Source organism: Cervus canadensis, chromosome 24 (assembly GCF_019320065.1).
Source record: "Cervus canadensis isolate Bull #8, Minnesota chromosome 24, ASM1932006v1, whole genome shotgun sequence".
NCBI lineage: Eukaryota > Metazoa > Chordata > Mammalia > Artiodactyla > Cervidae > Cervus > Cervus canadensis.
Window position 1 is genome coordinate 29,840,342 of NC_057409.1, and position 23,108 is coordinate 29,863,449.

The 23,108-nt window shown below is 44.3% G+C and overlaps 1 protein-coding gene across 2 annotated transcripts in view; it reads left to right on the plus strand.

Annotated features, from left to right (window-relative positions):
• XRCC5 (X-ray repair cross complementing 5) overlaps nucleotides 1-12,435 on the plus strand; it is an 80,658-nt gene extending 68,223 nt beyond the window's left edge. The window contains exons 19-21 of one of the 2 annotated variants that reach the window (XM_043445087.1): nucleotides 1,134-1,201; nucleotides 11,131-11,205; nucleotides 12,200-12,435. In XM_043445087.1, coding sequence (XP_043301022.1) covers nucleotides 1,134-1,201; nucleotides 11,131-11,205; nucleotides 12,200-12,214 — 158 coding nt within the window. In that variant the 3' untranslated portion in view covers nucleotides 12,215-12,435. The remainder of the gene's footprint in view (nucleotides 1-1,133; nucleotides 1,202-11,130; nucleotides 11,206-12,199) is intronic. The other variant, XM_043445088.1, reaches the window with a different exon arrangement.
• The last annotated feature ends 10,673 nt before the right edge of the window (nucleotides 12,436-23,108 follow it).

Genomic DNA, 23,108 nt, shown 5'->3' on the forward strand with positions numbered 1-23,108 from the left:
CAAATTAGTTTCAACCTGTCCTTCTGTGCAAACTCTGTAAAAAAGGAGTCACACGCCTATCTCTCCAGCTTCTAACAGGCAGTTTTTCATCACACAGACAACCGTTTCCCTGACAGTTAATTTTTCAGCCCTTTAACTTCTACACTGGGGAGCAAAAGCAATTAGAATAGGTGGTGAATGGGGCTTACTCAAATCACTTTTGTGTCTCTGCTGTCGACCTAGTAGATGAAAGAGATTGGTTTTGGTAGCTATTGAATGCCTCCAGTATATTGCTTGCTTAAAAGAAGTTTGCAGGACATACACAAGATACATATATATATCCTGTTGAGAGAATGCACATGACCTGTACCATTTCTAGGTACAAATGGATGTTAAATGCATGTGCTTTTCTGAGAGTGTTTCGTGCATCAACCATTTGAGACAGAAGAAAATCTTAAGAAGAAGAGAAAACTAAAGGGTAGATTTTCCATCCTTGATTTGCTCTCACTGAGCTCAGCTCAACACTCTGGGCTAAATGATAGACAAGATCTTTGTAAGAGCATTTTTCCTTTGGACCTTAGCTTTCTTCAATTCCATCAATAGCTGGTCACACTGCTAGAAGTCAGAAAGTCTGCAGATTCCCGTATCTGGTACCTAATGGGTTTGGACAAAAGCATCGTTACTCAATTTGCATTTATTTACTGAGCTCCTGCTATGAATTACACTGAGGGAAATATAAGGATGAATAAAATGTAATCCCTGCCCTAGAGAAAGTATAATCTGTTAGGAGGGATAAAATATTTACAGTCATACAGGATACAGTATGGTGAGAGCTATTTCAAAGGGATAAACAAAGTGATCTGAGAGTTCTAAGGGAGAGATTCAATCAAGAAAGACTTCACACAGCAGGTAGCATTTGTGATGTGGCCTTCATTTTCTATAAGCAAACATGGGAGAAAGGGTGATGGAGGATGGAAAAAACGATGTGAGTTCAGCGCCTTTCATAAAGCTTTATATTTCCTATAGAGAAGAGCACCTTTATATTAATAATTCCAAAAATCTCCCATGCAAAGCTGGGAGGAGGTGGTGGAAAGGAAGGTGGGATTGGGCTTGAGTCTCTGTGCTTGCATTTTCCTCTGTGAATTACTTTATAGATGGAGTTACTCTGATCACCAAAGATGAAGCCCCTGGAAGCTCTGTCACTGCTGAGGAAGCCAAAAAGGTATTGTGGGGTAGCTCCCTGTCTTTAGATGAATTATTGCAAGGGAGATTATTTTCTTGGTGCTCATTCTTCCTTGAAGAAGTAAAATTCTAGGGGTAACTAAATTAAATTACTGTACCATTCTTTACTCAACCAACAGGCAAATTGCTTCAGCTGCAGCATCCTCATAGGAGAAATTGTAATCTCACTCAGTTTGCCATAAGCTACGATAATGTTTCTAGAACTCACCTACAATTGCACTTCAGTACCTCTAGAGTTTGTGATCCATAGTAGACCCTGGTTAAGGCTAGGAAATCCATCAGCCCAGTGATCCCCACCCAGGCTACACATTAGTCACCAGGGAGTTAATTTTTAACAACAAAAAAAGAAATATATATATATAAATATATGTATATATAGATGACCCCTTACTCTCCCCTAAAATGGGTCTGAAATGCATTTGGAATGTGGTTTTGAGTTTTTAAGGCCCCTCAGGTAGTTGTAAGGTGCAGCAAGGTATAACAACACTAGTGTTCCAACATAAGGCACATCCAGGTCTTCATAGTAACACACCCCGGGCATGCAGGCCCCATGGACTTCATATTGATGCAAATGGTCAACATACTTGGTGTCTTCCTATGTGGAGAATGAGCATCACATCTGATTCAGTTGTGAGTCAAAAACATACAGCTATTTAGCTCAGTTCTTCTTCATTATACTGCAGATTTGTGATGAAATTTCAATGAAATTAAGTTGAGTAGCTCAAAAGTATGTGGTTCATAACATGCAGTGTTGTTTACAGTCAGTGGCTGCCCCAGCCTTGCTGGCACAGCACGTGGCCGCTGTCGGCTGTGTGCTAAGCCTCTGCTGTGTGCCGGGCACTGTACTGAAGGGTAAAACAGCGCCCCTATCCTCTAGAGACTCATTTGCTTACAGGGTAGCAGGAGGAAGCAACGGAGACTCAAAAAGTAACTGCCCAACTAAGAGAGAGCTTGGTCAGGGACTGATGAACAGGAATCTAAGGGAATGGCGGAAACAAGGTCAGAGATGTTCATCTATGGGCTAAACTCAGGCCAAAGTTTAAAACTCTTCAATTTTCAGTTCAGAAAATACATTTGGCAAAAACCATGATATTGTTTGGCAAAGAAATGAGAATATACAAGACTTTTTGTTAAGCCCTCTGCCTGGCAAAAGCATTTTGTTAAAGAACAGATATGGCCCCTGCTCTCAGGAAGTAAGATCTCAGGATTTAAGAAGCATTCTTTAAGATGCTAACTGTTGTCTCAGAGAAGGTTCTGTGATGTCTGTACCCACTGCTGCCACGGTCAAGACTGAGTACTGTGGGCTTCCGAGTGCCCTGTCACTGGTTCTATTTCTATTGGTTACTTTATACAGTGGCATGATAATACTTCCCCCTTGAACTAGGGTGCGTCATTCAGGGCTCTGCAGAGAGAACCAACACTGTGTGTGGGGAGGGTGTGGAGTGGGGATTGATTCATTTTAAGGAACTGGCTTACACAATTGTGGGGGCTGGCAAATCTGGCATTTATAGAGCAGGCCAGCAAGCTGGAAATTAAGGCAGGATTTCTGTATTACATTCCAGGGGCATAATTCCTTCAGCTGATTGGATGAGGCTTACCAGCATTATTGAGGGTAACCTTCTTTACTTAGTCAGCTGATTGCAAATGTTAGTCACATTCATAAAATACCTTCACAGCAACATCTAGTGTTTGCCATGACAGCTGGGCACCATAGCATAGTGAAGTTGACACATAAAACCATGTAGAGTGAAGGCTTATCAATCAGTTTTTGGTAAACAGGTAAAATAAGGCAGATAGTTTAATTTTAATCATTATTGCATTCAAAAAAATCTATTATCCAGTTGAGAGTTGAGTACATGTTACAGTTTTGGGAGGAAGCCGAAAGCCCTGACCTGAAAAGGCAGTCTTTTTCCCCCAGCATTACCTCTTAACTGAAGGTGTCACAGTTGCGTGAGGCCATAATACGAGAAAAGGAAGAAAGCGAAGGATAATGTGCTTCCTGCAAGTGTCTGAGCCTTAGTCTTTGTTGCAAATGCAATATCACCTTTGGAATTTAAGAGCACAGAGCATAACCGTCAGTAATTTTAATGTCTGGTAAGGAAGCTGCAAAGAGGAATTTCAGTGAAGACTAGATATGGGTGGGTGTCTAATATCAACAGAAATGATTTCAGTTGGTTGCAATTTAAGACAACTCCGAAAACATCACCATGTTTAAAGAGAGAGAGAACACGGTCAACATAGCAGAGTGAATGAAGCTTGCTGTTGTGACTGACTCTCGGCACACACTCTGTCATATCTGACCTGTAAGATTATGCTTTTGTGTCTGCTTCAGTATCACAGGAGCCCTTTTTTTAAAATTTTTTTCCAGAATGAAAACTTAGTCCTCTATGTTAAAAAAATTTTTAAATGGCACCTGTTGATTTTTGGAGAGAATTGTGCAAGGGAAAAGGTACACATGGATGATAATGGGGAGAATTAGTACAATTCTGGCTCAAGGAAGTTGATTCCTTGTAGTTTTAATAGGAGAGACATGCTTCAGCTTTTTATCTTAGCCAAGTTATGGAAGTATAATCAGTTTTGACCACACAGTAAAATACTCATTTACATTTTCTTCAAAGCAGCTGTTGTGTTTGGTCACTTCCCAAAGAATCAATTATAGAAACTTGGCTGTAATCAGACATTGAAGAACAATCTTCATAGTCTGTTAAAATTCTTTCAAGATATTGACCATAAGTTATTTAAAGTTGGCACACTGTCACATTATCGCTGTTAAATTTTGATGATTTGAAAGGAAATATTATTCAGGGATGCCCATTTTACATGAAAATTAAATCATGACTTTACACTTGCTCATCTTAAGGACAGCTGTTTCCCTCTAGTATATTCTAGAAATGTGTGGATTTTATGATCCTTTGAGAATATAGGTAAGTCATTCTTGCTGTAGAAATAGAAAGTTCTCTCATGACATAAGCTTAGACAGTCACTTTTCCTTTCAATAACTGATACCTCTGTTACATTTTGAAGCCTAGATATAAATATAACCCCTGTTTTCCATTTGTGAATTCTTTCACTTTTTCTGTTTTCTGGTAGTTAGACATGCCATTAATGTTTGATGTTTGTATATATTTTTTTTTCCTCCAGTTTTATTTTGTTTATTTTTATTGAGTTAATGTTGCTTTATACCGTTAGTAAGTTTCTGTGTACAACATTGTATTTCAACTTCTGTATACACTACGTGCTCACCACCAAAAGTTTAGTTTCCATTCATCCCCATACAGTTGACCCTCTTTACCCATTTTACCCTCCCCTCATGCCTTCCCTTCTGGTAACTACTAGTCTATTCTCTGTATCTGTGGGTTTGTTTTTGGTTCATTTGGTTTGTTCAGTTGTTCTGGTTTTGTTTTATATTCCACATATGAGTGAAATTATACAGTGTTTATCTTTCTTCATCTGACTTATTTCACTTAGCATAATCTTCTCAAGGACCATATTTCAAAAACATATATACACCTCAGTGTTCACCGCAGCATTATTTACAATAACAAAGATACGGGGGGAAAAAAAAACACCTAAGTGTCCATTGATGATGAGTGAGTAAAGAAGATGTGGTGTACATACACAGTGGGATACTGCTGCTGCTGCTGCTGCTAAGTCACTGCAGTCGTGTCCGACTCTGTGCGACCCCATAGACGGCAGCCCACCGGGCTCCTCCGTCCCTGGGATTTTCCAGGCAAGAACACTGGAGTGGGTTGCCATTTCCTTCTCCAATGCATGCAAGTGGAAAGTGAAAGTGAAGTCACTCAGTCGAGTCCGACTCTCAGCAGCCCCATGGACCGCAGCCTACCAGGCTCCTCCGTCCATGGGATTTTCCAGGCAAGAGCACTGGAGTGGGGTGCCATCGCCTTCTCCGCAGTGGAATACTGCTCAGCCATAAAAAGATGGAGTCTTGCCATCTGCGACAACGTCGGGAGGACTCTGCAGCGCCTGTGCCCCCTCTGTCTGTCGTCTCACTCGCAGGGCTTGGCTCTGTGGTGGGTGGGAGTCGTGCCTGTTGATCCTGCCACACTCCAGGAGCATCACAGTCCAGGACCAGGAACCATGGTCCATGAGACCTGGACTTATAAAAGGTCAGGAAAGGCTGATTCTTCATTCAAAGTTTGTCGTCTTTATAAAACAAAATTTTAAAAAATTTTTTCCTACTAACCTGTGTTAGGGTTGAAAGAGTAGTTCTCAGCCAGGAGTGATTTTATTCCCCAGGAGATATTGGCATTGTCCACAGACATTCCAGGTGGTTACAGCAGGGGGCATGCGACTGACTCCTAGTAGGTAGATACCCTCACAACCAAGAATGATGAGAAGCCCTGGGCTGAAAGGATTTAAACAAGTCAGATCCTTAACTAAGGCAGAGGATACTGGCTTAAGTTGTATAGAATTTTATTCAGCTGGAAGGAATCCTAATGATGATCTAGCTGAGTTTTTATTTTTAAAACTGAAAGCTTGCAAGGAAGCCTGATACATAAAACAGAGAAGGGGTGACACCTCTCCCTTGATGGACAGTGGGAGTGGAAATTTGGGGGTTACCCATGCCCTGAGGACTTGGAAGAGCCCTCAGGGAACAGAACCTGAAAAATACTGATCTGGTCCAAACTCCTTTTTTCATTTACACGTGAAGAAACTTGTGGCTGAGACATCAAATGATGTGCTTACAATCTCGTAGTGTCACTGGCCAGGAATCCAGTGGTAGGACTGAGCTCCAGCCCTCCATTCTTTTTACTCCATATTAAGAGCTCAGAGAGGAAAGAGAATTTATTCCCGTGGCTTTGGAATATTGTTTCTCACAGGATACCAAGGCTGAGATTTGCCTAAGTAATCATTTGATACAAAGTCTATGGGGGAAAAGGCATCATTTTAGCACTTGTTTCCTTATAGCTTTCCTTATAGCTGCCTAACCTAGCCTCCTTTATTGGTGTTGACATTTATTGATTTTTCCAGCCTAGCATCATGGATGCTCAAAGCTTAGTGATCTGGTCATTTTCCAGAGGCAGTCTAGAGAGGTGAGGTTGACTTCCTCAGTGTCTCACAAGTTCATGGCCAGCAAAACTGGTTAGAGTCCAGACCCTTGACTCAACCATAGTCCATGCGTTTTCATGCCTCCACCATAGAATGCCACCAGCCACCAGTGTACATAAAAGATTCTCACACTCCCTCTTTCAAAAAAGATCCCCCAAACATTGTGAAAGATTATAAGATTAGAATTAAGAATCGTTTTTGGAGAACAGTTGTCTCTGACTGCTGGCCCCTGTTGGACCCCATGACATTTTCCTTTGTTCTTTTCTTCCTTTTCTGCCTTAAATCCCTAGTGAAGTTCTATATGTTAGTACAAGAAAAGCAGTAATTAAAATATCACATTGTTACTTTATATTTGTTTAGAGTTTGATATTTTTAAGATATGATTTTAAATTTTTTATTGAGCTAGAACATACAGTAAAAGCACAAATCTTAAACGTGAACACTGGTCAATTCTTACATAGTCATATATCTGGGTGCCCACCACCCAGAGCAAAATACAGAGCATTTCCAAAACCTCAGAAGGCTCCCTGATACCCTACCCAGTATTCTGACATCTGTCACTTGAGAGTAGTTTTGCCTAGCTCAACCTTCGTATAATTGGAATCATGCCTTTTATGACTCATCCATGATGTTAAAGTTGCTCATTCTTATTACAGCTATGTAGTATTCTCTTTTGTGGTTATACCACAATTTTTTCATCCATTCTCCTAATGATGGACACTGGTTGTTTCTAAACATTGGCAATTGGGAATAAAAATGCTACGGGTATTCTTGTGCCTGTCATTTGGTAAACATATATTGGTTGTATTCCTAGGAATTGGAACCTAAAATCTACAATACCACGAGGCATTTTTTGTATATTTTATTTCGTCTGAGAAGCAGTGCAACCTCAAGAGTTAAATGGGGTCAGTAGTAGTATTCCCATTTTATTTTTGAGGAGAGCTAGTTATAGAAAGGTCAAGTGGCTTACCCAGGGTTACTGGGAAATGTACAGTGCCTCGATTATATGGTTCTTTTTCCCCACACTGGTTTGCAGATTTCTCTGCTGAACTGTATTCCCTATAAAGCATGAAAATAGCATTAATGAAACCTAAGTGTGTGTCATTTTAAACAAAATACATGCAAACAGGTTTTCATTCTTCATGATGCTATTGTATGTTTAGACCTTGGTGTTGGAATCAACCTGGTAGAAACCATATGTTTTCAATTTGGGGATTGCTAAGGGGGTCGAGAAGAGTTGTACACGACTGAGTGACTTCACTTTCACTTTTCACTTTCATGCACTGGAGAAGGAAATGGCAACCCACTCCAGTGTTCTTGCCTGGAGAATCCCAGGGATGGCGGAGCCTGGTGGGCTGCCGTCTATGGGGTCACACAGAGTCAGACACGACTGAAGCGACTTAGCAGCAGCAGCAGCAGCAGCAAGGGCCTTAGGACAAGCTGATCTTTAGTTTTTAGTCTTAATGGAGGAATAGGGCTGCAAGCTTCTGTATAGAAGTGATAGATGCAGTTTCTCTGCTTGTGGCCAGGATTGTATTTCAGTGTACCTGAGAAGTAGTGGTTTATCCATCTCATAAAGATCTCTAAGTAAGAAGGTTCTTTCTTGGTAACCCCAAGTACATGATGGTGGCTTGAGGATGGAGGACTGTGTCACACAACTGTTTTATTTTTTTTTTTTCTTTTTCTATTTATCCTCTTTTTTCAGCATATTGCAGAGAGAAAGAACATAAGAAAAGTCAGGTGTTGACTCGTGCCCTTTTTGGCTGCATTCAGAGAATCTGTTGCTTTTATTGAGAAAACAAGCCAGTCTCTGCTTATCTCTAGCTTCCCTGTCATGCACAGCCTGGAAATTACTTGTAGTTAAAAACTCTGATGGTGAGGAGTGATAAGAGATCAGCTTCGCCTGGGGCTGTGGGAAGGATAATGGATGGCAGCCTGCTCTTAGCTGTAATTTGCTTAAGCAGAAGTGTAAAGCAGATCTGTCAGGAAATCAGCTCCAGATGTTTAGCACTTGATGGAAAGGAGAGTTTATTTGCTGCCGTTCCTTTCTTCCTGGAATTCGGCCTCATCTCAGAAACGTGCCCTTTATGTTTAAAGGTATGTACTATGGTCATATGGTGCAGACAGTCCTATCTGAATTTATCCTTAATTGCAGTGTGAAAGGGGCTTTGCAGGTGGTTTGGGAATGGGAATTGGAGCTTCCAGAGATTGTGTGCCAAAAAGCATTAGGAATTTTCTAGATTCATCAGTGGTTTAGTCACTATGTCCGATTCTTGCAACCCCATGGACTGTAGCTAGCCAGGCTCCTCTGCCCATGGGATTCTCCAGGCAAGAATACTGGAGTGGGTTGCCATTTCCTTCTCCAAGATTCATCAGTGCGTACCTACTATGGGTCAGGTTTCTAAGGGGGTAATACAAGATATAACGGACTATAAAACGATTAAGACCACACAGAGTTTGTGTTTGAAGGTACCAGTCACTTGTAGTCCCCAGAGGCTTCTGGTAAGACACAGCTCTACTTTTTTATTTTATTTTATTTTTTTTTTTACTTTTTTATTCTTTTCTCATCAACTCGATATGTCTTTATCCTTTAGGCTGATATTCTTGTTGTAGGGAAAATCACCTGGGGGTTAATGATAGTAGGAGAGGAACAAAATAAAAATCGTTTTTAATGTTGATAATAATTAGAATCATAAATAAAAATTAATTTGGGAATCCAGGAGCAGAGTCTGACCTTTAGATGTAACCTACATGCAGATGCACGTGTGGATTGCTGACTCATTCATCTCTATGTGCCACATAGAGTATCTTTATTAATAATCAACCTGAATGAATAAGTAGAATTGATGATATGGATCAATTCTGTTGTGTTCAGGCTGTGCCTCCACTGCTAGCATCTTCTGTCTCCTAAACCACGGATAGATTTCCAGTACCGACCACGATCCAGTTCAGAGTCAGCAAAAGGCTACAGAAAGATGTATACATGTCCTTAGAGAAAGGTGAACTCCTTAATCTCTCAATCAGAATTGAAGTCAATGATTGATGAGGTGGTTTTGACTGAGGGGGAAAAAGTCCAGGAGGGAGAATGAGTCAGAAACAGACTGTCATAGCCACATCCAGGTGCTGACGCGGCCTCGCCCGGTTCTGCACGAGCAGCCTTCCTCTTGCCCTTCTTAGCCACGCCAGTAAGTTTCGGCACACAAGGAATGAAAGGACACACAGCGCTTGCTTCCTTAGACTTGTACACAGCCTTGTATTTTAGTTGTAACTTTAGTCTGTGGTATAAGGAGACATTTTTTTTTTTCCCATTTATTTTTATTAGTTGGAGGCTAATCACTTTACAGTATTGTAGTGGTTTTTGCCATACATTGACATGAATCAGCCATGGATTTACATGTATTCCCCATCCCGATCCCCCCTCCCACCTCCCTCCCCACCCCATCCCTCTGGGTCTTCCCAGTGCACCAGCCCTGAGCACTTGTCTCATCCATCCAACCTGGGCTGGTTATGTGTTTCACCCTTGATAATATACATGTTTTGATGCTGTTCTCTCAAAACATCCCACTCTCGCCTTCTCCCACAGAGTCCAAAAGTCTGTTCTGTACATCTGTGAGGAGACATATTTTAATTTATATATGATTCTTAGGTTTCAGAGGCCTTGATTGTGTCCATGGTACCATAAAAATTACAGAAAATACAGGGAAAGCAGTTCTTGCCCTGTTTTCTTGTTGAGAAAGTGTACACATGAACACACCTTTCCCTCTTGGGTGGAGCTGCCACAGGAGTGAAGTGGGCTGGAAGGCTTGTTTACCGCCCGCCAGCTCCATGCACACTGACCCTGAGGGATGCTAACTGGGAGAGGCCTGCCACACTTCCACCTCCCCTTTTAAAAACCCTCCCTCCTACAGGCTGGTCTCTGCCACCGTACTTATCCTACGAGAAGATCAGCTCTGGTGTTAGGATGGACAAGAGATTAATAGAACCTAGGTCTTCGATACAGTTATCACACGCCTTGAATGACAAGAGTCCCCACTGCTGTCTTTGGAAGGCAGGAATGTTCAGATAGTCTTCATGGACACTCACTCCCCTTTGAAAATCTGAGTTGCCTTCCTCCATCCTTGCAAACTTCAGTTCAGGGCCCTTTGCCTTTCTGCATATCTGCCTTTAGAAGTTCCAGGTCTAGAATACTGATGCTAAGCAGAAGCGTACACTGGAAGTTTTCTCACCCACCTTCCTGTTTTCAAACAATTTCTAACACACATTTAAAGATTGCCAGAAAAAGAATAGAACAAACCCACCCATTTTTGTGTTTCACATCTCCTAGAAGAAGTCCTTCCTTTTACCTCTTTTGTCCTCAGTGGAATTGAGTAGATGCTTATAATCTTTTAAGTCCAAACACTTGATCCTTAGTGCTCCCTTCAAAAGAGACTGAGATTTATTGTATGCCAATTACACCTCAGTAAAGTTTGCTTTTGTTTAAAAAAAAAGAGAGACTGAGTCATACTGGTTTGGGATGTTTGGTTCTTTTCTTAACCCTAATGAGCCCATATACCCGCTGTGGAAGCAGAAGTGGGAATACCTGGTGTCTTCGGGGCCTGATGGAGGCCCCTCCACATGCTCACTGCCTTGGCGAGCCACATCACAACCTCCCTCTTCACAGGAACTTTCTCCGTGACTAGTTAGTGGACTGTTCAACAACCTCACATGGGTCCTCTCATCCAGAACCAAAGGAAGGGGCGTACATCAAGATGGTGCTTCTTTGGGGCCATTTGCATGTGTTCCTCCATCAAAGGAGGCAAAGCTGTCCTTGTGGTATCATGCCTGACTTTCTGTTCACAGTTTCTGGCCCCCAAAGAAAATGCAAATGCAGACACAGCGGCCGCCTTTGAGGAGGGTGGGGACGTGGATGACTTGGTAAGTACTTTTAATGTCTACCAGGTCTTGTCACCCTTAAACTTGCCTGAGCTGTAAATACAGCCACCAAGCCTGCTTATCGTGGACTTAATGTGTTTGAGTTTCTAACACACCAGCAGCTCTCAACACTATTATTATTTATTGCCATTATAAATGTAATCAGATAAGTAATTTCATAATAGACAGTCCTGTGCTCTGTGGTTCTTTAAATTTATTGTTCATTCAGTTTAATCCTCTCATTGAAGGACTGAAAAAGAGCTGGGAAGGCTATTCCTTTAGCAGCAAAAATTTCATAATTGAAAATTGCTCTCCACCAAAATAAGCAATACAGTGCGCAGTCTGTGTGGGATGACAAATAAAAACAGCATTTAAAAAGCCTCATTCTTAAATGTTCTCAATGAACTCAGTGTAAACAAAACAGACTGATCAGCATTGGGGGATTTCTGGACTTTCTCACACCATGTCTGGATGCCTGGGAGGCTGGGTAGGGTGTTGGCTTTTGTATCCATCTTTCATGTGTGGGAACTTCCTGCCTTTAAGCCTCACATGACAGCAGTCCAGTAAAAACTTTCAGCCTTTTTGTGGAGAAGTTCTTAGTATTGAAATAAAAACAGATGCTTCGAATTTAGCTCCTGAAATAGCTTGTTTGTTTGCTGTTTAGTCGCTCAGTCGTGTACGACTGTTTGCAGTCTCATGAACTATAGCCCTCCAGGCTCCTCTGTCCATGGAATTTCTCAGGCAAGAATTCTGGAGTGGATTGCCATTTCCTTCTCCAAGGGATCTTCCCAATCCAGGGATCAAATACATGTCTCCTACATTGGCAGGTTCTTTACTTCTGAGCCACCGGGGAACCCCCCTAAAATAGTTACTAAGTGTGCAAGTCCGCGCATGTCACCAGTGAGGAGAACCCTTGTCACTTATGGTCCCCTCCCCAGAGAAGCAATGCCCTGAACTTGGTCTGCTCTCTTTCTTAATGTGTTGTTCCTGTTCACAGCTGGAGTTGATATAGCGCATGGGTGTGTGGAGACTCTGAGAGAGCTGCTATCCCTGTGATGCTGAGAGTTCTAAACGGGGCAGCCTGGAGGAGGTCACTCAAGCAGACCCGGAAGTCCTGGAGGTGGTCCCTGCAAGTTACACAGAAGTGAACCACCTGATTTCTTGCGGAATGAGTACAAACATTTGTAAGGGATAATTTAGACCCCATACATGTTCATAAAGTCTTTATTTTCTGATTGGTGTATTCTTTCTTTTTTGGTCTTACTGATCTCAATGTATTACACATGTGCCTTCCTGACCTGGTACACTGGTGAGGATGCGGCCCTCATGAAGTTATCTCATCCAGAATGATAGCATAGTCACTGGTGGGCTTCTCTGTCTTCCCCAGGAAGTCTCATCCATTGTCTGATCCTCTAAAAGCATCACAACTTACTCTGATCAAATGGTGGCATTAGTTTCTTACCAACAGAAAGCTGTCTTTGGGCAGTCATGGCTAAGGGCTGGCCCATTCCTCTTTTTATTTAAGCCTTTGAGTCATCACATTACTTTGGCCTGCAGCGGGATAGGAAGGGGAGTACCCATTTTAAGCAGAGTTACAGTGATGTTCTCATGAAGAGGCTATTTTGGCCCAGCCTCTGACATATCAGTGAACCGAAAAACAAAAGGAAACAAAAACATAGTAACAGAGATTCACCACCAGGAGTTAGGATTCTGTCATTTCATTTCACTCTACCTGCAGGTCTCACAGAAGGTTTGGTTGTGTTAAAACATTTCTTCCTTAATTTCCCACTCTTCCCCAGCTCTACCCAAGTCTCCTTTTCCTATCTTTCTGGATGATGTTTCCTTTCCTAAAATAAGAAGAGAGCAAACTCTTTTTTTTCTACCCACATTTCTTCCCTGAATTCTGACGACTCCTTCCTGGGTGTCACAGACTCAGTGGTGCCTGTCTCCCGTATCGCAGCAGTCCCATACATGGTCACTGATGCACTTCACTCTGCGAACATTAACATTAAAGGTGTTGGTGATTCGTTCCTCCTGTGGACTGCTGCTCATTACTAATTGCAAAAGAATTCTTCAGTGTTGTGCTGAGAATTAAAGACCCTCTGTGCTTTGAAAATGCATCTTCACGAGGAGAGAGGGGCGTGCTTTACTCTGGGCCTCTAGGACATCCTATTCCACTACACACACTTGACATACAAGTGCCCATTTAAAGCCACCCTAGTGAAGGAGGTCATATCTTACAGTCCAGTCAGATAGTTGAGGCCCAGGGGAGGTTTGTGACTTGGATAAAGCTGAGACATGTCACAGAATCAAGAGGGAGAACTTTGTTCTATGTTATTCTCATCAGATCCTCCTGGCTGTATGAATCAGTTCAATGAGTATGGCCTCACAAGCACCCCCATCTTTGACGGTTCGGGGAGTTCTTTCTCAGAAGCATCAGTCCTTCTGTCAAACCAGGAAAAGTTTGAATTGAGTTAGTCCTTTGTGATATGTTTTGATTTATGTTATACACAGTGGGATTATCTGTGCTTCACCTAATTCCACTTTGACCTAAATTATCTGCATACCTGAAAGAAGAAGCAGGTTTAACAGGCTGGGGAGAGACAGGACTAAATCAGCCATGTAATTTCTGTGTCCGTCTCATGTAGGCAGCGTGTGCGTGCTGTGTGGTCTTGCTCAGAACACACTGCTCTGAGCAGAGACGTCCCATTTTAGATGAACACACCAGGTCCTGTTTCCCTGAAACGAGATGTGCAGAGCTGTGGAGCTCCTTGGTGCGGTGCCAGCCGGGGCCCCGGACAGCAGCTCGCAGGACGTCATCCTCTGGAGAGCACAGGCTGGTCCTTGGAAGACCACCGGTCCCACGGATGGTAGGCTTGTGTGGGGACTGGAAGTCACCCTTGGGCCTCTGTGTCACTACCATTCACTGACTGACAGGGGAGGCAGAGAGAAAGGAGGGGACTCGACCCCGGTGATGACCCGGATGGCCCCGTGAGGTTATATAATACCACCCCACCCCACCAAGAACCACTGTCTCAAATGTTGGGGTTTGGTCTTTTGCCAATTAATATTATGTATAAAATTTAGGGTCTTAGAAAACTCAGAAAGCCATGTTGGGAATGGGCAGTGTTTCACCTAGTTCAGGTTGGTTTTTCAAAGTAAGTGACCACATGTATATTTCTCTTTCCAATGTGCACAGTGTTAACGCCTGGCTTTGCAGTTCATTTTGATTCAGACAACACTATAATGTGGTCCACCATCTCCCAAAAGCCTCACTTTGGGTCATTCTCCCGGGCGATCTAGGCTCAGAGAACAAGCTGGTGGCTCAGTGAGAATGGAGGCAATCAGGGACACAGTGTAGGTGAGGACAGGCTCACCCAGATCCTGGATCTGTGCTCTTTCTCTGCTCTTCACACTATGACCTTCTCAAGATGCTGCTCATATTACCTGCCTCCCAGGCTTATTAAGGCAGAGCGTACTCATGAAAGTACTTTGTAAACTATAAAGTGCTTTACATGAATAAAACATTGTGGTATTATGAAAACTCCAAGTAGAAGGCATAGGCAGGACTTTTTAATAGGTCCATCTTTGTTTCCATCTTACTTCTTGCAGACCCTTAAGCGTTCTAGTCTCTGTGTGATTGAGGTAGGGTGTTAGGACCTGGGGAAGGTTTTTAAGGTGACCATGCACTCCAGTTCACTTAGGAGTTGTCCTGGCATAATAGTGTTTCCTTTCACTCTCAGAAGTGCCCTCCTGATGTGGATTATAGATTGTGTGGTTCTGCTGGGTTTTGGTCATACTAGTATCAAAACCTGGGCCCAAGATATGGACATATCTTACCTTGCCAACCCCTACCCCTCTCCTGTTAACACCCCACTAGGGCTAAATACACAGGGAACAGAATGCAAGTGCGGGAACAGCTGGGTTGTAGCTCATGGCTCAGGTGTGTAGTCTGCCTCCTGTGCCCAGATCTGGCAACCGGAGGGGAGAAGAAATGCATGTCAGGCTTAACATGCTTACAACCTGTCTGGTTTTAGTGACCCCTAATAAATAAGGTCGAGTCACCTTCGTCCCTGCAGCCGGCAGGATGGCCTGGGAGAAGGCAGGACCTTCTCAAAGGGGGTTCACAGCCGGCTTTGCAGGAGCCACGTGAAGGCGAACAAGTGCTGCCTGGGGCGTGGAGGAAGCAGCCCGGGCACACCCATCCCCAGCCTCACATCTGTTTCCCCAGCCCCACTGCCTTTGCACTGCCACGTGTGGGACAGGGGAGGGCGCTGACGGGGGTCTGAGACCTGGGAGGGGTGCTCAGCTACCGAGCCTTGGCTTGCGTGGTCTCTGCATTGCTCTCAGCCCCTCTTCCCACTTAGCATGCTGGGAATTGCGATAGCCCTCACGGAGCGATTGTTAGGGTTTGTGAGCACACAGCAGCGTGGGGAGGGGGGTGCGGAGGGAAGATGGTGTCAGGGAGGGGTGGGGGAAGCTGGAGGAACGGCGGTGGTGGCCTGGGGTGTTCTGGCTGATGACCAGCCTGCCTTTGGATGAGCGTTCTGTGTCAGTGGGGGCAGAGTTTTCGAGATGAAGGCGGGTGAAAAGAAAGAAGAGTGGTCGGGCAGCTGGCAGGGAGGGGAACCTCGGGGGCAAGGGCACAGGCGTCTCGGGGGCGTGTTATTTGAAGTCCTGTCCTGGGTGGGGTGTGAGTGAGTCTTCATCTCCCCATTCAGTGTCTAGTGACATTTCTGCTTCCCACTAATGTGTTTCAAGTCGGTTATCTTGAACTCTGACCTGCTTCAACGAGGGCATGGGTGAAACAGGCTGCCAGCGGAGAGTCCAGTCATCTCTAGATAACGTGGGTGCCTTACTGTGGAAACCTGAAATCAGTCACGTGGGTGACAGCAAACACGACTCAGGTCACAGGCCCCCACGCCTCCGCGCCTTGATTTTATGGCCAAAACCGAACATCTGTCTAACATCCCTTTCCAGAAGTAGATGAAAATGAACTCTGTTCTTGAAAGTAGCAGCAGGTAACAGTCTGACCAGGAAAACATAGAAGTAGCACGTGTGATACCTTTTGTCATTACTTGTGATTTTAAAATTGCATTCCAAGCTATAGGGCATGAATTTGATAAAATGAGGGAACCTGAGGCAAGATGCAGCACACCATCAAAGATGCAGACACATGCCCCGTGGCCACTTGGCTTCGCTGTTTATTTCACAGGATGCTGTGTCTGTCACTAGGGTTAAGACCATGCCCTGCTGAGAGGTCTCCAGTGATTCTGAAAACAAAAGATTCCATTCCCTATTGTGGTGGCCCACCCACCTGGATTAGGAACAGTCCTGCCCAGGGAGGCTAAAGAAAGGGCATGTTGAGCCCCTGGCAAATCCAGCCTTACGTAAGGTGTCCATGGATTTTCTCTGTCTTTGCCCTAGCGAGAATAAAAGGTTGTAAATGTGTTCATTTCTTACCAGTTTGCCTTGACACAGGTTGGCAGAGGATAGGGGTAAAAGGAAGTTACCAGCATTCCTAAAGCCAGGTGGTATGACACCCTAGTCTCACCTGGCAATGTACAGCAGGAGTTGGCAGAATCCACGAGAAGCTGTCCAAGTCTGACCTGTCATTTCTGCAGCTTCAGCAGCACCCAAGAGACCTCTTTGTCAACACCGAGTTCCTGCGGGCTGGGTCCCAGTGTTTGTTAGAAAAGTAAAAGTGAAGTGAAGTCGCTCAGTCGTGTCCAACTCTTCGCGACCCCATGGACTGCAGCCCACCGGGCTCCTCTGCCCATGGGATTTTCCAGGCAAGAGTACTGGAGTGGGTTGCCATTGTTAGAGAAGGTGAACACAATAGAATGTACTCATCTCTAAGGAGATGAGAGTCTGTCTTGGACCAGCCTTCCCTTATGGCTCAGCTGGTAAAGAATCCACCTGCCATGTGGGAGACCTGGGTTTGATCCCTGGGCTGGGAAGCTCCCCTAGAGAAGGGAAAGGCTACCCACTCCAGTATTCTGGCCTGGAGAATTGCATGGACTGTATAGTCCATGGGGTTGCAAAGAGTCGGACACGACTGAGCGAATTTCACTTCACTGGGCCAGCGTTTAACAGAGGCATGAGTCTTACACAAAGTAATACAGAAATCCCAGTCCCCTCCTGACTTTTCTTAGTAAAGGGGGAAATATCACCCCAAACTGGTGTATCTGTGGCATGAGCCTCTCACAAGTGGACAGAACTGAGACACTTAGACGTGAGCTCTGCCAGCCTCAGCCTGAGGGCTGCAGGGCAAGGGTGGTTGGAGAATGCCAGCCATTCCAGACGCCATGCCTGCTGGCCTGCAAAGGCAAGGGCAGAGATACGGAACTCAAAACAAAGTAAAAGGGGGCTCAAGTTCCTGGTGTACTCTATCTTGGGAAGTAGCATGCTTCTTTCAGTCATTCATTTAAAGCAAACTGGCTGCACCGTTTTGATCATTATTCCCAAGGTTTGACCAGAGTTGACTTTCACTGTTTCCAAACCTCAAATATACTCACAATGTTGAGACTGCTACCAAAATCCTAAAGGATGAACTGGAGACTCCAAGGACAATTTGAGAGACAGTTTTACTTAACAGCAGCATACACATGTTTTGGCTTAAACAGCTCAAGTATTCATTTCAAAGGAACATTGTTCTCTAAAGCAGCAGGACTTGTGGTTATTAAAGTGGATCTGTGTACTCTTGTCCCTGGAGATGAAGTTTCAGCCTCCCATCCTTCTCTCCATGTGGTCCGAGCAGAGGAGAGGCAGTGGAAAGGGCAATGTAAGCTTGGGACCTAGAAACCAGACAGGTCCAGCAGTCTGTTTCATGGGACCTTTTCAAATGTAGTAGCTCTTCACATCTAAATGCCGTTAATTATGTTAGTTCAGTTGCTCAGTTGTGTCCAACTCTTTGTGACCCCATGGACTGCAGCACACCAGGCTTCCCTGCCTTTCACCAGCTCTCGGAGCTTGCTCAAAATCATGTCCATCGAGTCAGTGATGCCATCCAACCATCTCATCCTCTGTCGTCCACTTCTCCTGCCTTCAATCGTTTCCAGCATCAGGGTTTTTTCTAAGGAGTCAGTTTTTCTCAAGAGGTGGCCAAAGTATTGGAGCTTCAGCTTCAGCATCAGTCCTTCCAATGAATATTCAAGACTGATCTCCTTTAGGATTGACTGGTTTGATCTCCTTGCTGTCCAAAGGACTCTCAAGAGTCTTCTCCAGCACCACAGTTCAAAAGCATCAATTCTTTGGTGCTCAGTTTTCTTTATGGTCCAACTCTTACATCCATAATGACTACCAGAAAAACCATAGCTTTGACTAAACAGACCTTTGTTGGCAAAGTAATGTCTCTGCTTTTTAATATGCTGTCTAGGTTAGTCATGGCTTTTCTTCCAAGGAGCAAGCTTCTTAATTTCGTGGCTGCAGTCACCATCTGCAGTGCTTTTGGAGCCCGAGAAAATAAAGCCTGTCACTGTTTCCATTGTTTCCCCATCTATTTGCTGTGAAGTGGTGGGACCAGATGCCATGTTCTTGGGAGTTTTGGGAGAAAAGGAGTGGCCATTTTAATTTGCATCCTAGTCTTTATCATGTTAAAATGCTACAAAGTATGGAGGGAGGAAATTGAGTGCCTGTCTTTTGCTCCCCTTGCTGTGGTGGTAAGGATGTGAGCTCCCCACTCAGAGGATAGTCAGGAGAACTTGAGGCTGTGGACGTGGGAACACCAGCTAACAGTGGCTGAAACACAACAAGGCTTTATTCTCTCCACATAAAAGAAGTGTGACACAGGCAACTGATTCTGTGGCTCAGTGAAGTTGTGGGGAAGACCACTTCTTCTGACCTTTTCCTCATCTTGTTACCATTCAAAGCAGGAAGAAAGGTGGACAGGGTAGCACCAGCTGTGGCTGCCTCTTTTTTAGGAAAGGCAGGGGTGATCCTAAAGCTACAGACTTCTTTGGGCAAAAATTCAAGGGCACTCAGGGAAGTAAGAGGATCTGTATTGTTTGATGGGCTTCCCTGGTGGCTCAGACGGTAAGGAATCTGCCTGCAATGCAGAAGACTTGGGTTCAATTCCTGGGTTAGGAAGATCCCTTGGAGAATGGCATGGCAACCCATTCCAGGATCCTTGCCTGGGGAATCCCCAAGGACCTGGTGGGCTACAATCCACGGGGTCACAGCGAGTCAGACACGACTGAGCAACTAACACTTCTCACTTTTTCAACTTGAGACAGGCCAGGGAGAAGCAGGCAGAAAATGGATGTTGGGCTAGCCAACTGGCAGCCTGTCACCCAGTTCCTTCACGTACGAGCTGTAAACTCAAGAGAAGTTGCCTCCCCTTTCGAAATTTACATTTCGCTCCACATATGGTACTTGGTGGGCTTGCCTGAGATTTAAAATCAGTTAATTAAAATAACACTTTGACAAAGTGAGCCAGTAAGTGTTGGTAAACGCCAGTCCTCCAGGATTCCTGCTCACGCTCCTCCATCTTGTGTCGTAGCCAGAGATTCTGCAGAAATTCCTGAATGGGACTGTTCTGCCATCTGCCCTAATGCTCAGGGCCCACTGTCCGGGGGGTTGCTGGGTCCCTCCCTCGGCCTGTCTGCTGTCTCTGCCCCGGAGCTCAGGAATGCAATGAGGAGGTGCAGCTCTCCTCGCCCCAGGACCACTGGCCCAAGCTTTGCGGCTGTAGGAACTGGGGGGCAGGGGAGGAAGGAGTGCAGACGGGAACCCAGGGCTGTGCCACTGGTGAGCCCACAGCTCTGTTTTCATTCCTCCTCTCTCCACAGAAGCGTGCTTTGTAATTTCCACCAAGCACCATGAGTAAGAGCCCAGCCTAGGATCATGCTGCTTCCCTTTCCAATCCTGCCCCAGTCGTTGCCTAGCTGTGTGACCAGGGCCCAGTTGCTCGGCCAATCTTGGCCAGTTGATGCCGCTGTCAGGCAGGGCCTGTTTTGTTCACTGTGCCTCGCCTCCAGAATTGTCAGGATAGATGAGGACAACCCACATGATATGCTTGGTACATGATCAGTGCATGGTAACACTTCCCATCACCATCGGCCCCTCCCCTTCCATATTTCTTCATTCTCTACACCAGCATCTGTCTGGCTTCAAAATGCCCCCTTTGCAAGCTGCAAATGGACCCCGTAGCCCTCCATGGATTAGCTGATAATACCCTTAACTTGCTCTGGGTCTCAGAGTGTGTCTGTTTTCTCCTATAAAATGGATACCTGCCTCTAAGGGATGGGGGAACAGAAGATGAATGGAAAAGCTCCTAAGAGAAAATAACTTGAAGGCATTTTGAGTCCTGGCTGGGCAGAGACATGTGTACACACGCATTGGCATATGTTCCAAGTCATGGAACCTCAAGAGGTAGGTCACATCGCAAGGCATCACTTCACCAGGCTCCTTCGTTTAAAGCCTTCCCTCCCTTTCTTCCAACTCCCTGAGCCTTTAAAGGTTGTTGCTGAACCATGAAAGACACTGGGATTCTTGGCCTCCAGAGGAGAAGAATTCAATCTGGGGCCAGAGACGAGGCTTGATCACTCAGAGCTTTTGTGTAATAAAGTTTTCTTAAAGCATAAAAGAGATAGAGAAAGTTTTCTGACATAGACATCAGAAGAGGGGCAGAAAGAATACCCCCCTGCTAGTCTTTAGCTGGATGTTATATAGCTACCAGCTGTCTGCTAATGAAAGAAAGGAAATGTCTCAAAACTCAGAGAATGGCACCAGGCCCCTTACCCACAAGATGCATTTTGAGATCATCTTGGCACCAGGTGAGTCATCCCAGGCCATAAAACAATTGATATGAATCTTGAAGAAAGGCAGATTCCCATACAAATATATAGTTTCATTAACATAGATTAAGAGAACAGTGTATGAGTAAAACATACTGGTTTGTCAAATCAGTTCTGAGCCTTTAGGTGGAACTGACTTGAAGACAGTCTGGGGTAAAGACATTGTACATTAACTTAGCTTAAGACAAACATTTCTATAAGAAAAATGCATTGGCTAGCTCAAGGTTTGAGAAAAGTTAAGTTCAGGTGGAGCCAGGTGTCATTATGGCAACAGAGAATTTTAAGAGAAACCTTTTAAAGTTTGTGTAGAGAAGGGGAAAAAATGTAATACCAGTTTGTTTCTTCCACTTAAGAGAGATAAAAAACAAAGTCTGACATTTGCAGCCTGTTTCCTCTTGTTTGGAGACCCCTGGCCTTCCTGTCTGTTACCCTCTCATTTCCCCCTTTTCTTTTAGGAGAATTATGTTGCCTAGGGAAAGGTGCATTGTTCTCGTTCGTAACTGCTTCTGAGCTGATAAGGGGTGTTGTCCCTGTACTGGTGAGGCAACATATTCTCCTAACCCTCATATTGAGGGTCTCTGATCCAGGGACCCCAAGTAGTAGATGGAGGAAGCTGGCGGCAGTGGCAGGAGTTTGAGCAACCATTTGTAACTTAAAAGCCTTCATGTGACTAGAAACAAATCCAGCTACACAGTTACAGACGCAGGGAGCAAACAGCAAAAACAGAACAATCAGAATGATTGTAATTAAAATAGTTTTCTACCGTGGGGAACTAGTTAACATCTCCCAAAGTGAGGCAGTTGAGGCTTCAGGAGTAGCCATAGCCCCAATCATCTTGGCCATGTGTTTAGTAAGATGAGTTACATTAGTGCTCATATCAGGTATATATGTACAGCATGGGGTATGAATAATGGCACAAGTTTCTCCTTGTGCAGCTGTCAGAATATCTAAAGCCAATCTGTTTTGTAAAACCCCCTTTCTAATTTGTACTTGTTCAGCATTAAGAGCTGAAATAGATTTTTGAGAATCTGGGAACCAAACAAGTTTGTTAGTTTGGGCCTGCTGAGTCTCAGTTATAAGTTTATATAAAAGCCGGGTAAGTTCCCCATAACCCGGAATCCAAATGCGGCAGTAGCCTATGATTCCCAAAAATCCTCTCAATTGTCTTAAAGTCATAGGTAGGGGATGATTTAGTATAGGTTTAATTCTCTCGGGGCCTATGGCCCTAGTCCCTTCTGATATGATTAGGCCCAGATATCTAACAGATTGTTGACAAAGGTGAGCCTTTTCTCTTGATGCCTTGTAACCGCAGCCTGCCAGAAAGTTTAAGAAATCTTCTGAGGCTTGTGAACAAAGCTTCCTCTGTCTCAGCACAGAGCAGAATATCATCTACATATTGTAGTACCACTGCTTCGGAGCTATTAAAGTTTTGTAGATCCCGTGACAAACTTTATCCAAATAAGTGAGAGCTGTCATGAAATCCCTGGGGCAAAACTGTCCAGGTTAACTGAGAAGCTGGCTGCGTAGGGTCTTCAAAGGCAAATAGAAATTGACTTTCCTCCACCAAAGCCACCGAATAGAAGACATCTTTTAAATCAATTACTGAGAAATATTTGGCTCGTTCAGGAATTTCAGACAATAGAGTATAAGGATTAAGCACCACGTGGTGTAAAGGAACCACAGCCTCATTTATTATTCATAAATCTTGAACTAGCCTCCATTTACCATTTGATTTCTTTATACCCAAAATAGGAGTGTTGCATGGACTGTTACAGGGAATTAATAGCCCCTGCTCCTTTAAATTCTCAATGATGGGTTTTAACCCTTCCTTAACCTCAGGTTTCAGTGGATACTGCTTCTTATGTGGGAATAAGTGCGGGTCTTTGAGCTTGACCACTACAGGAATAGCATTTTGTGCTCGACCCACAGATTTTCCATCAGCCCATACTCTAGGATTCACATTTTGTTCAACTAAAGGGAGAGAAAGGGAGGGCTCCATATTCATGAAAACAGAGACATGGACCTTGCTCAGTATATCCCACCCCAAAAGGGGTGAGGGAGACTCTGGCATGATCAGAAAGTCATGTGAAAATAGCCCAGGGTCCCAGT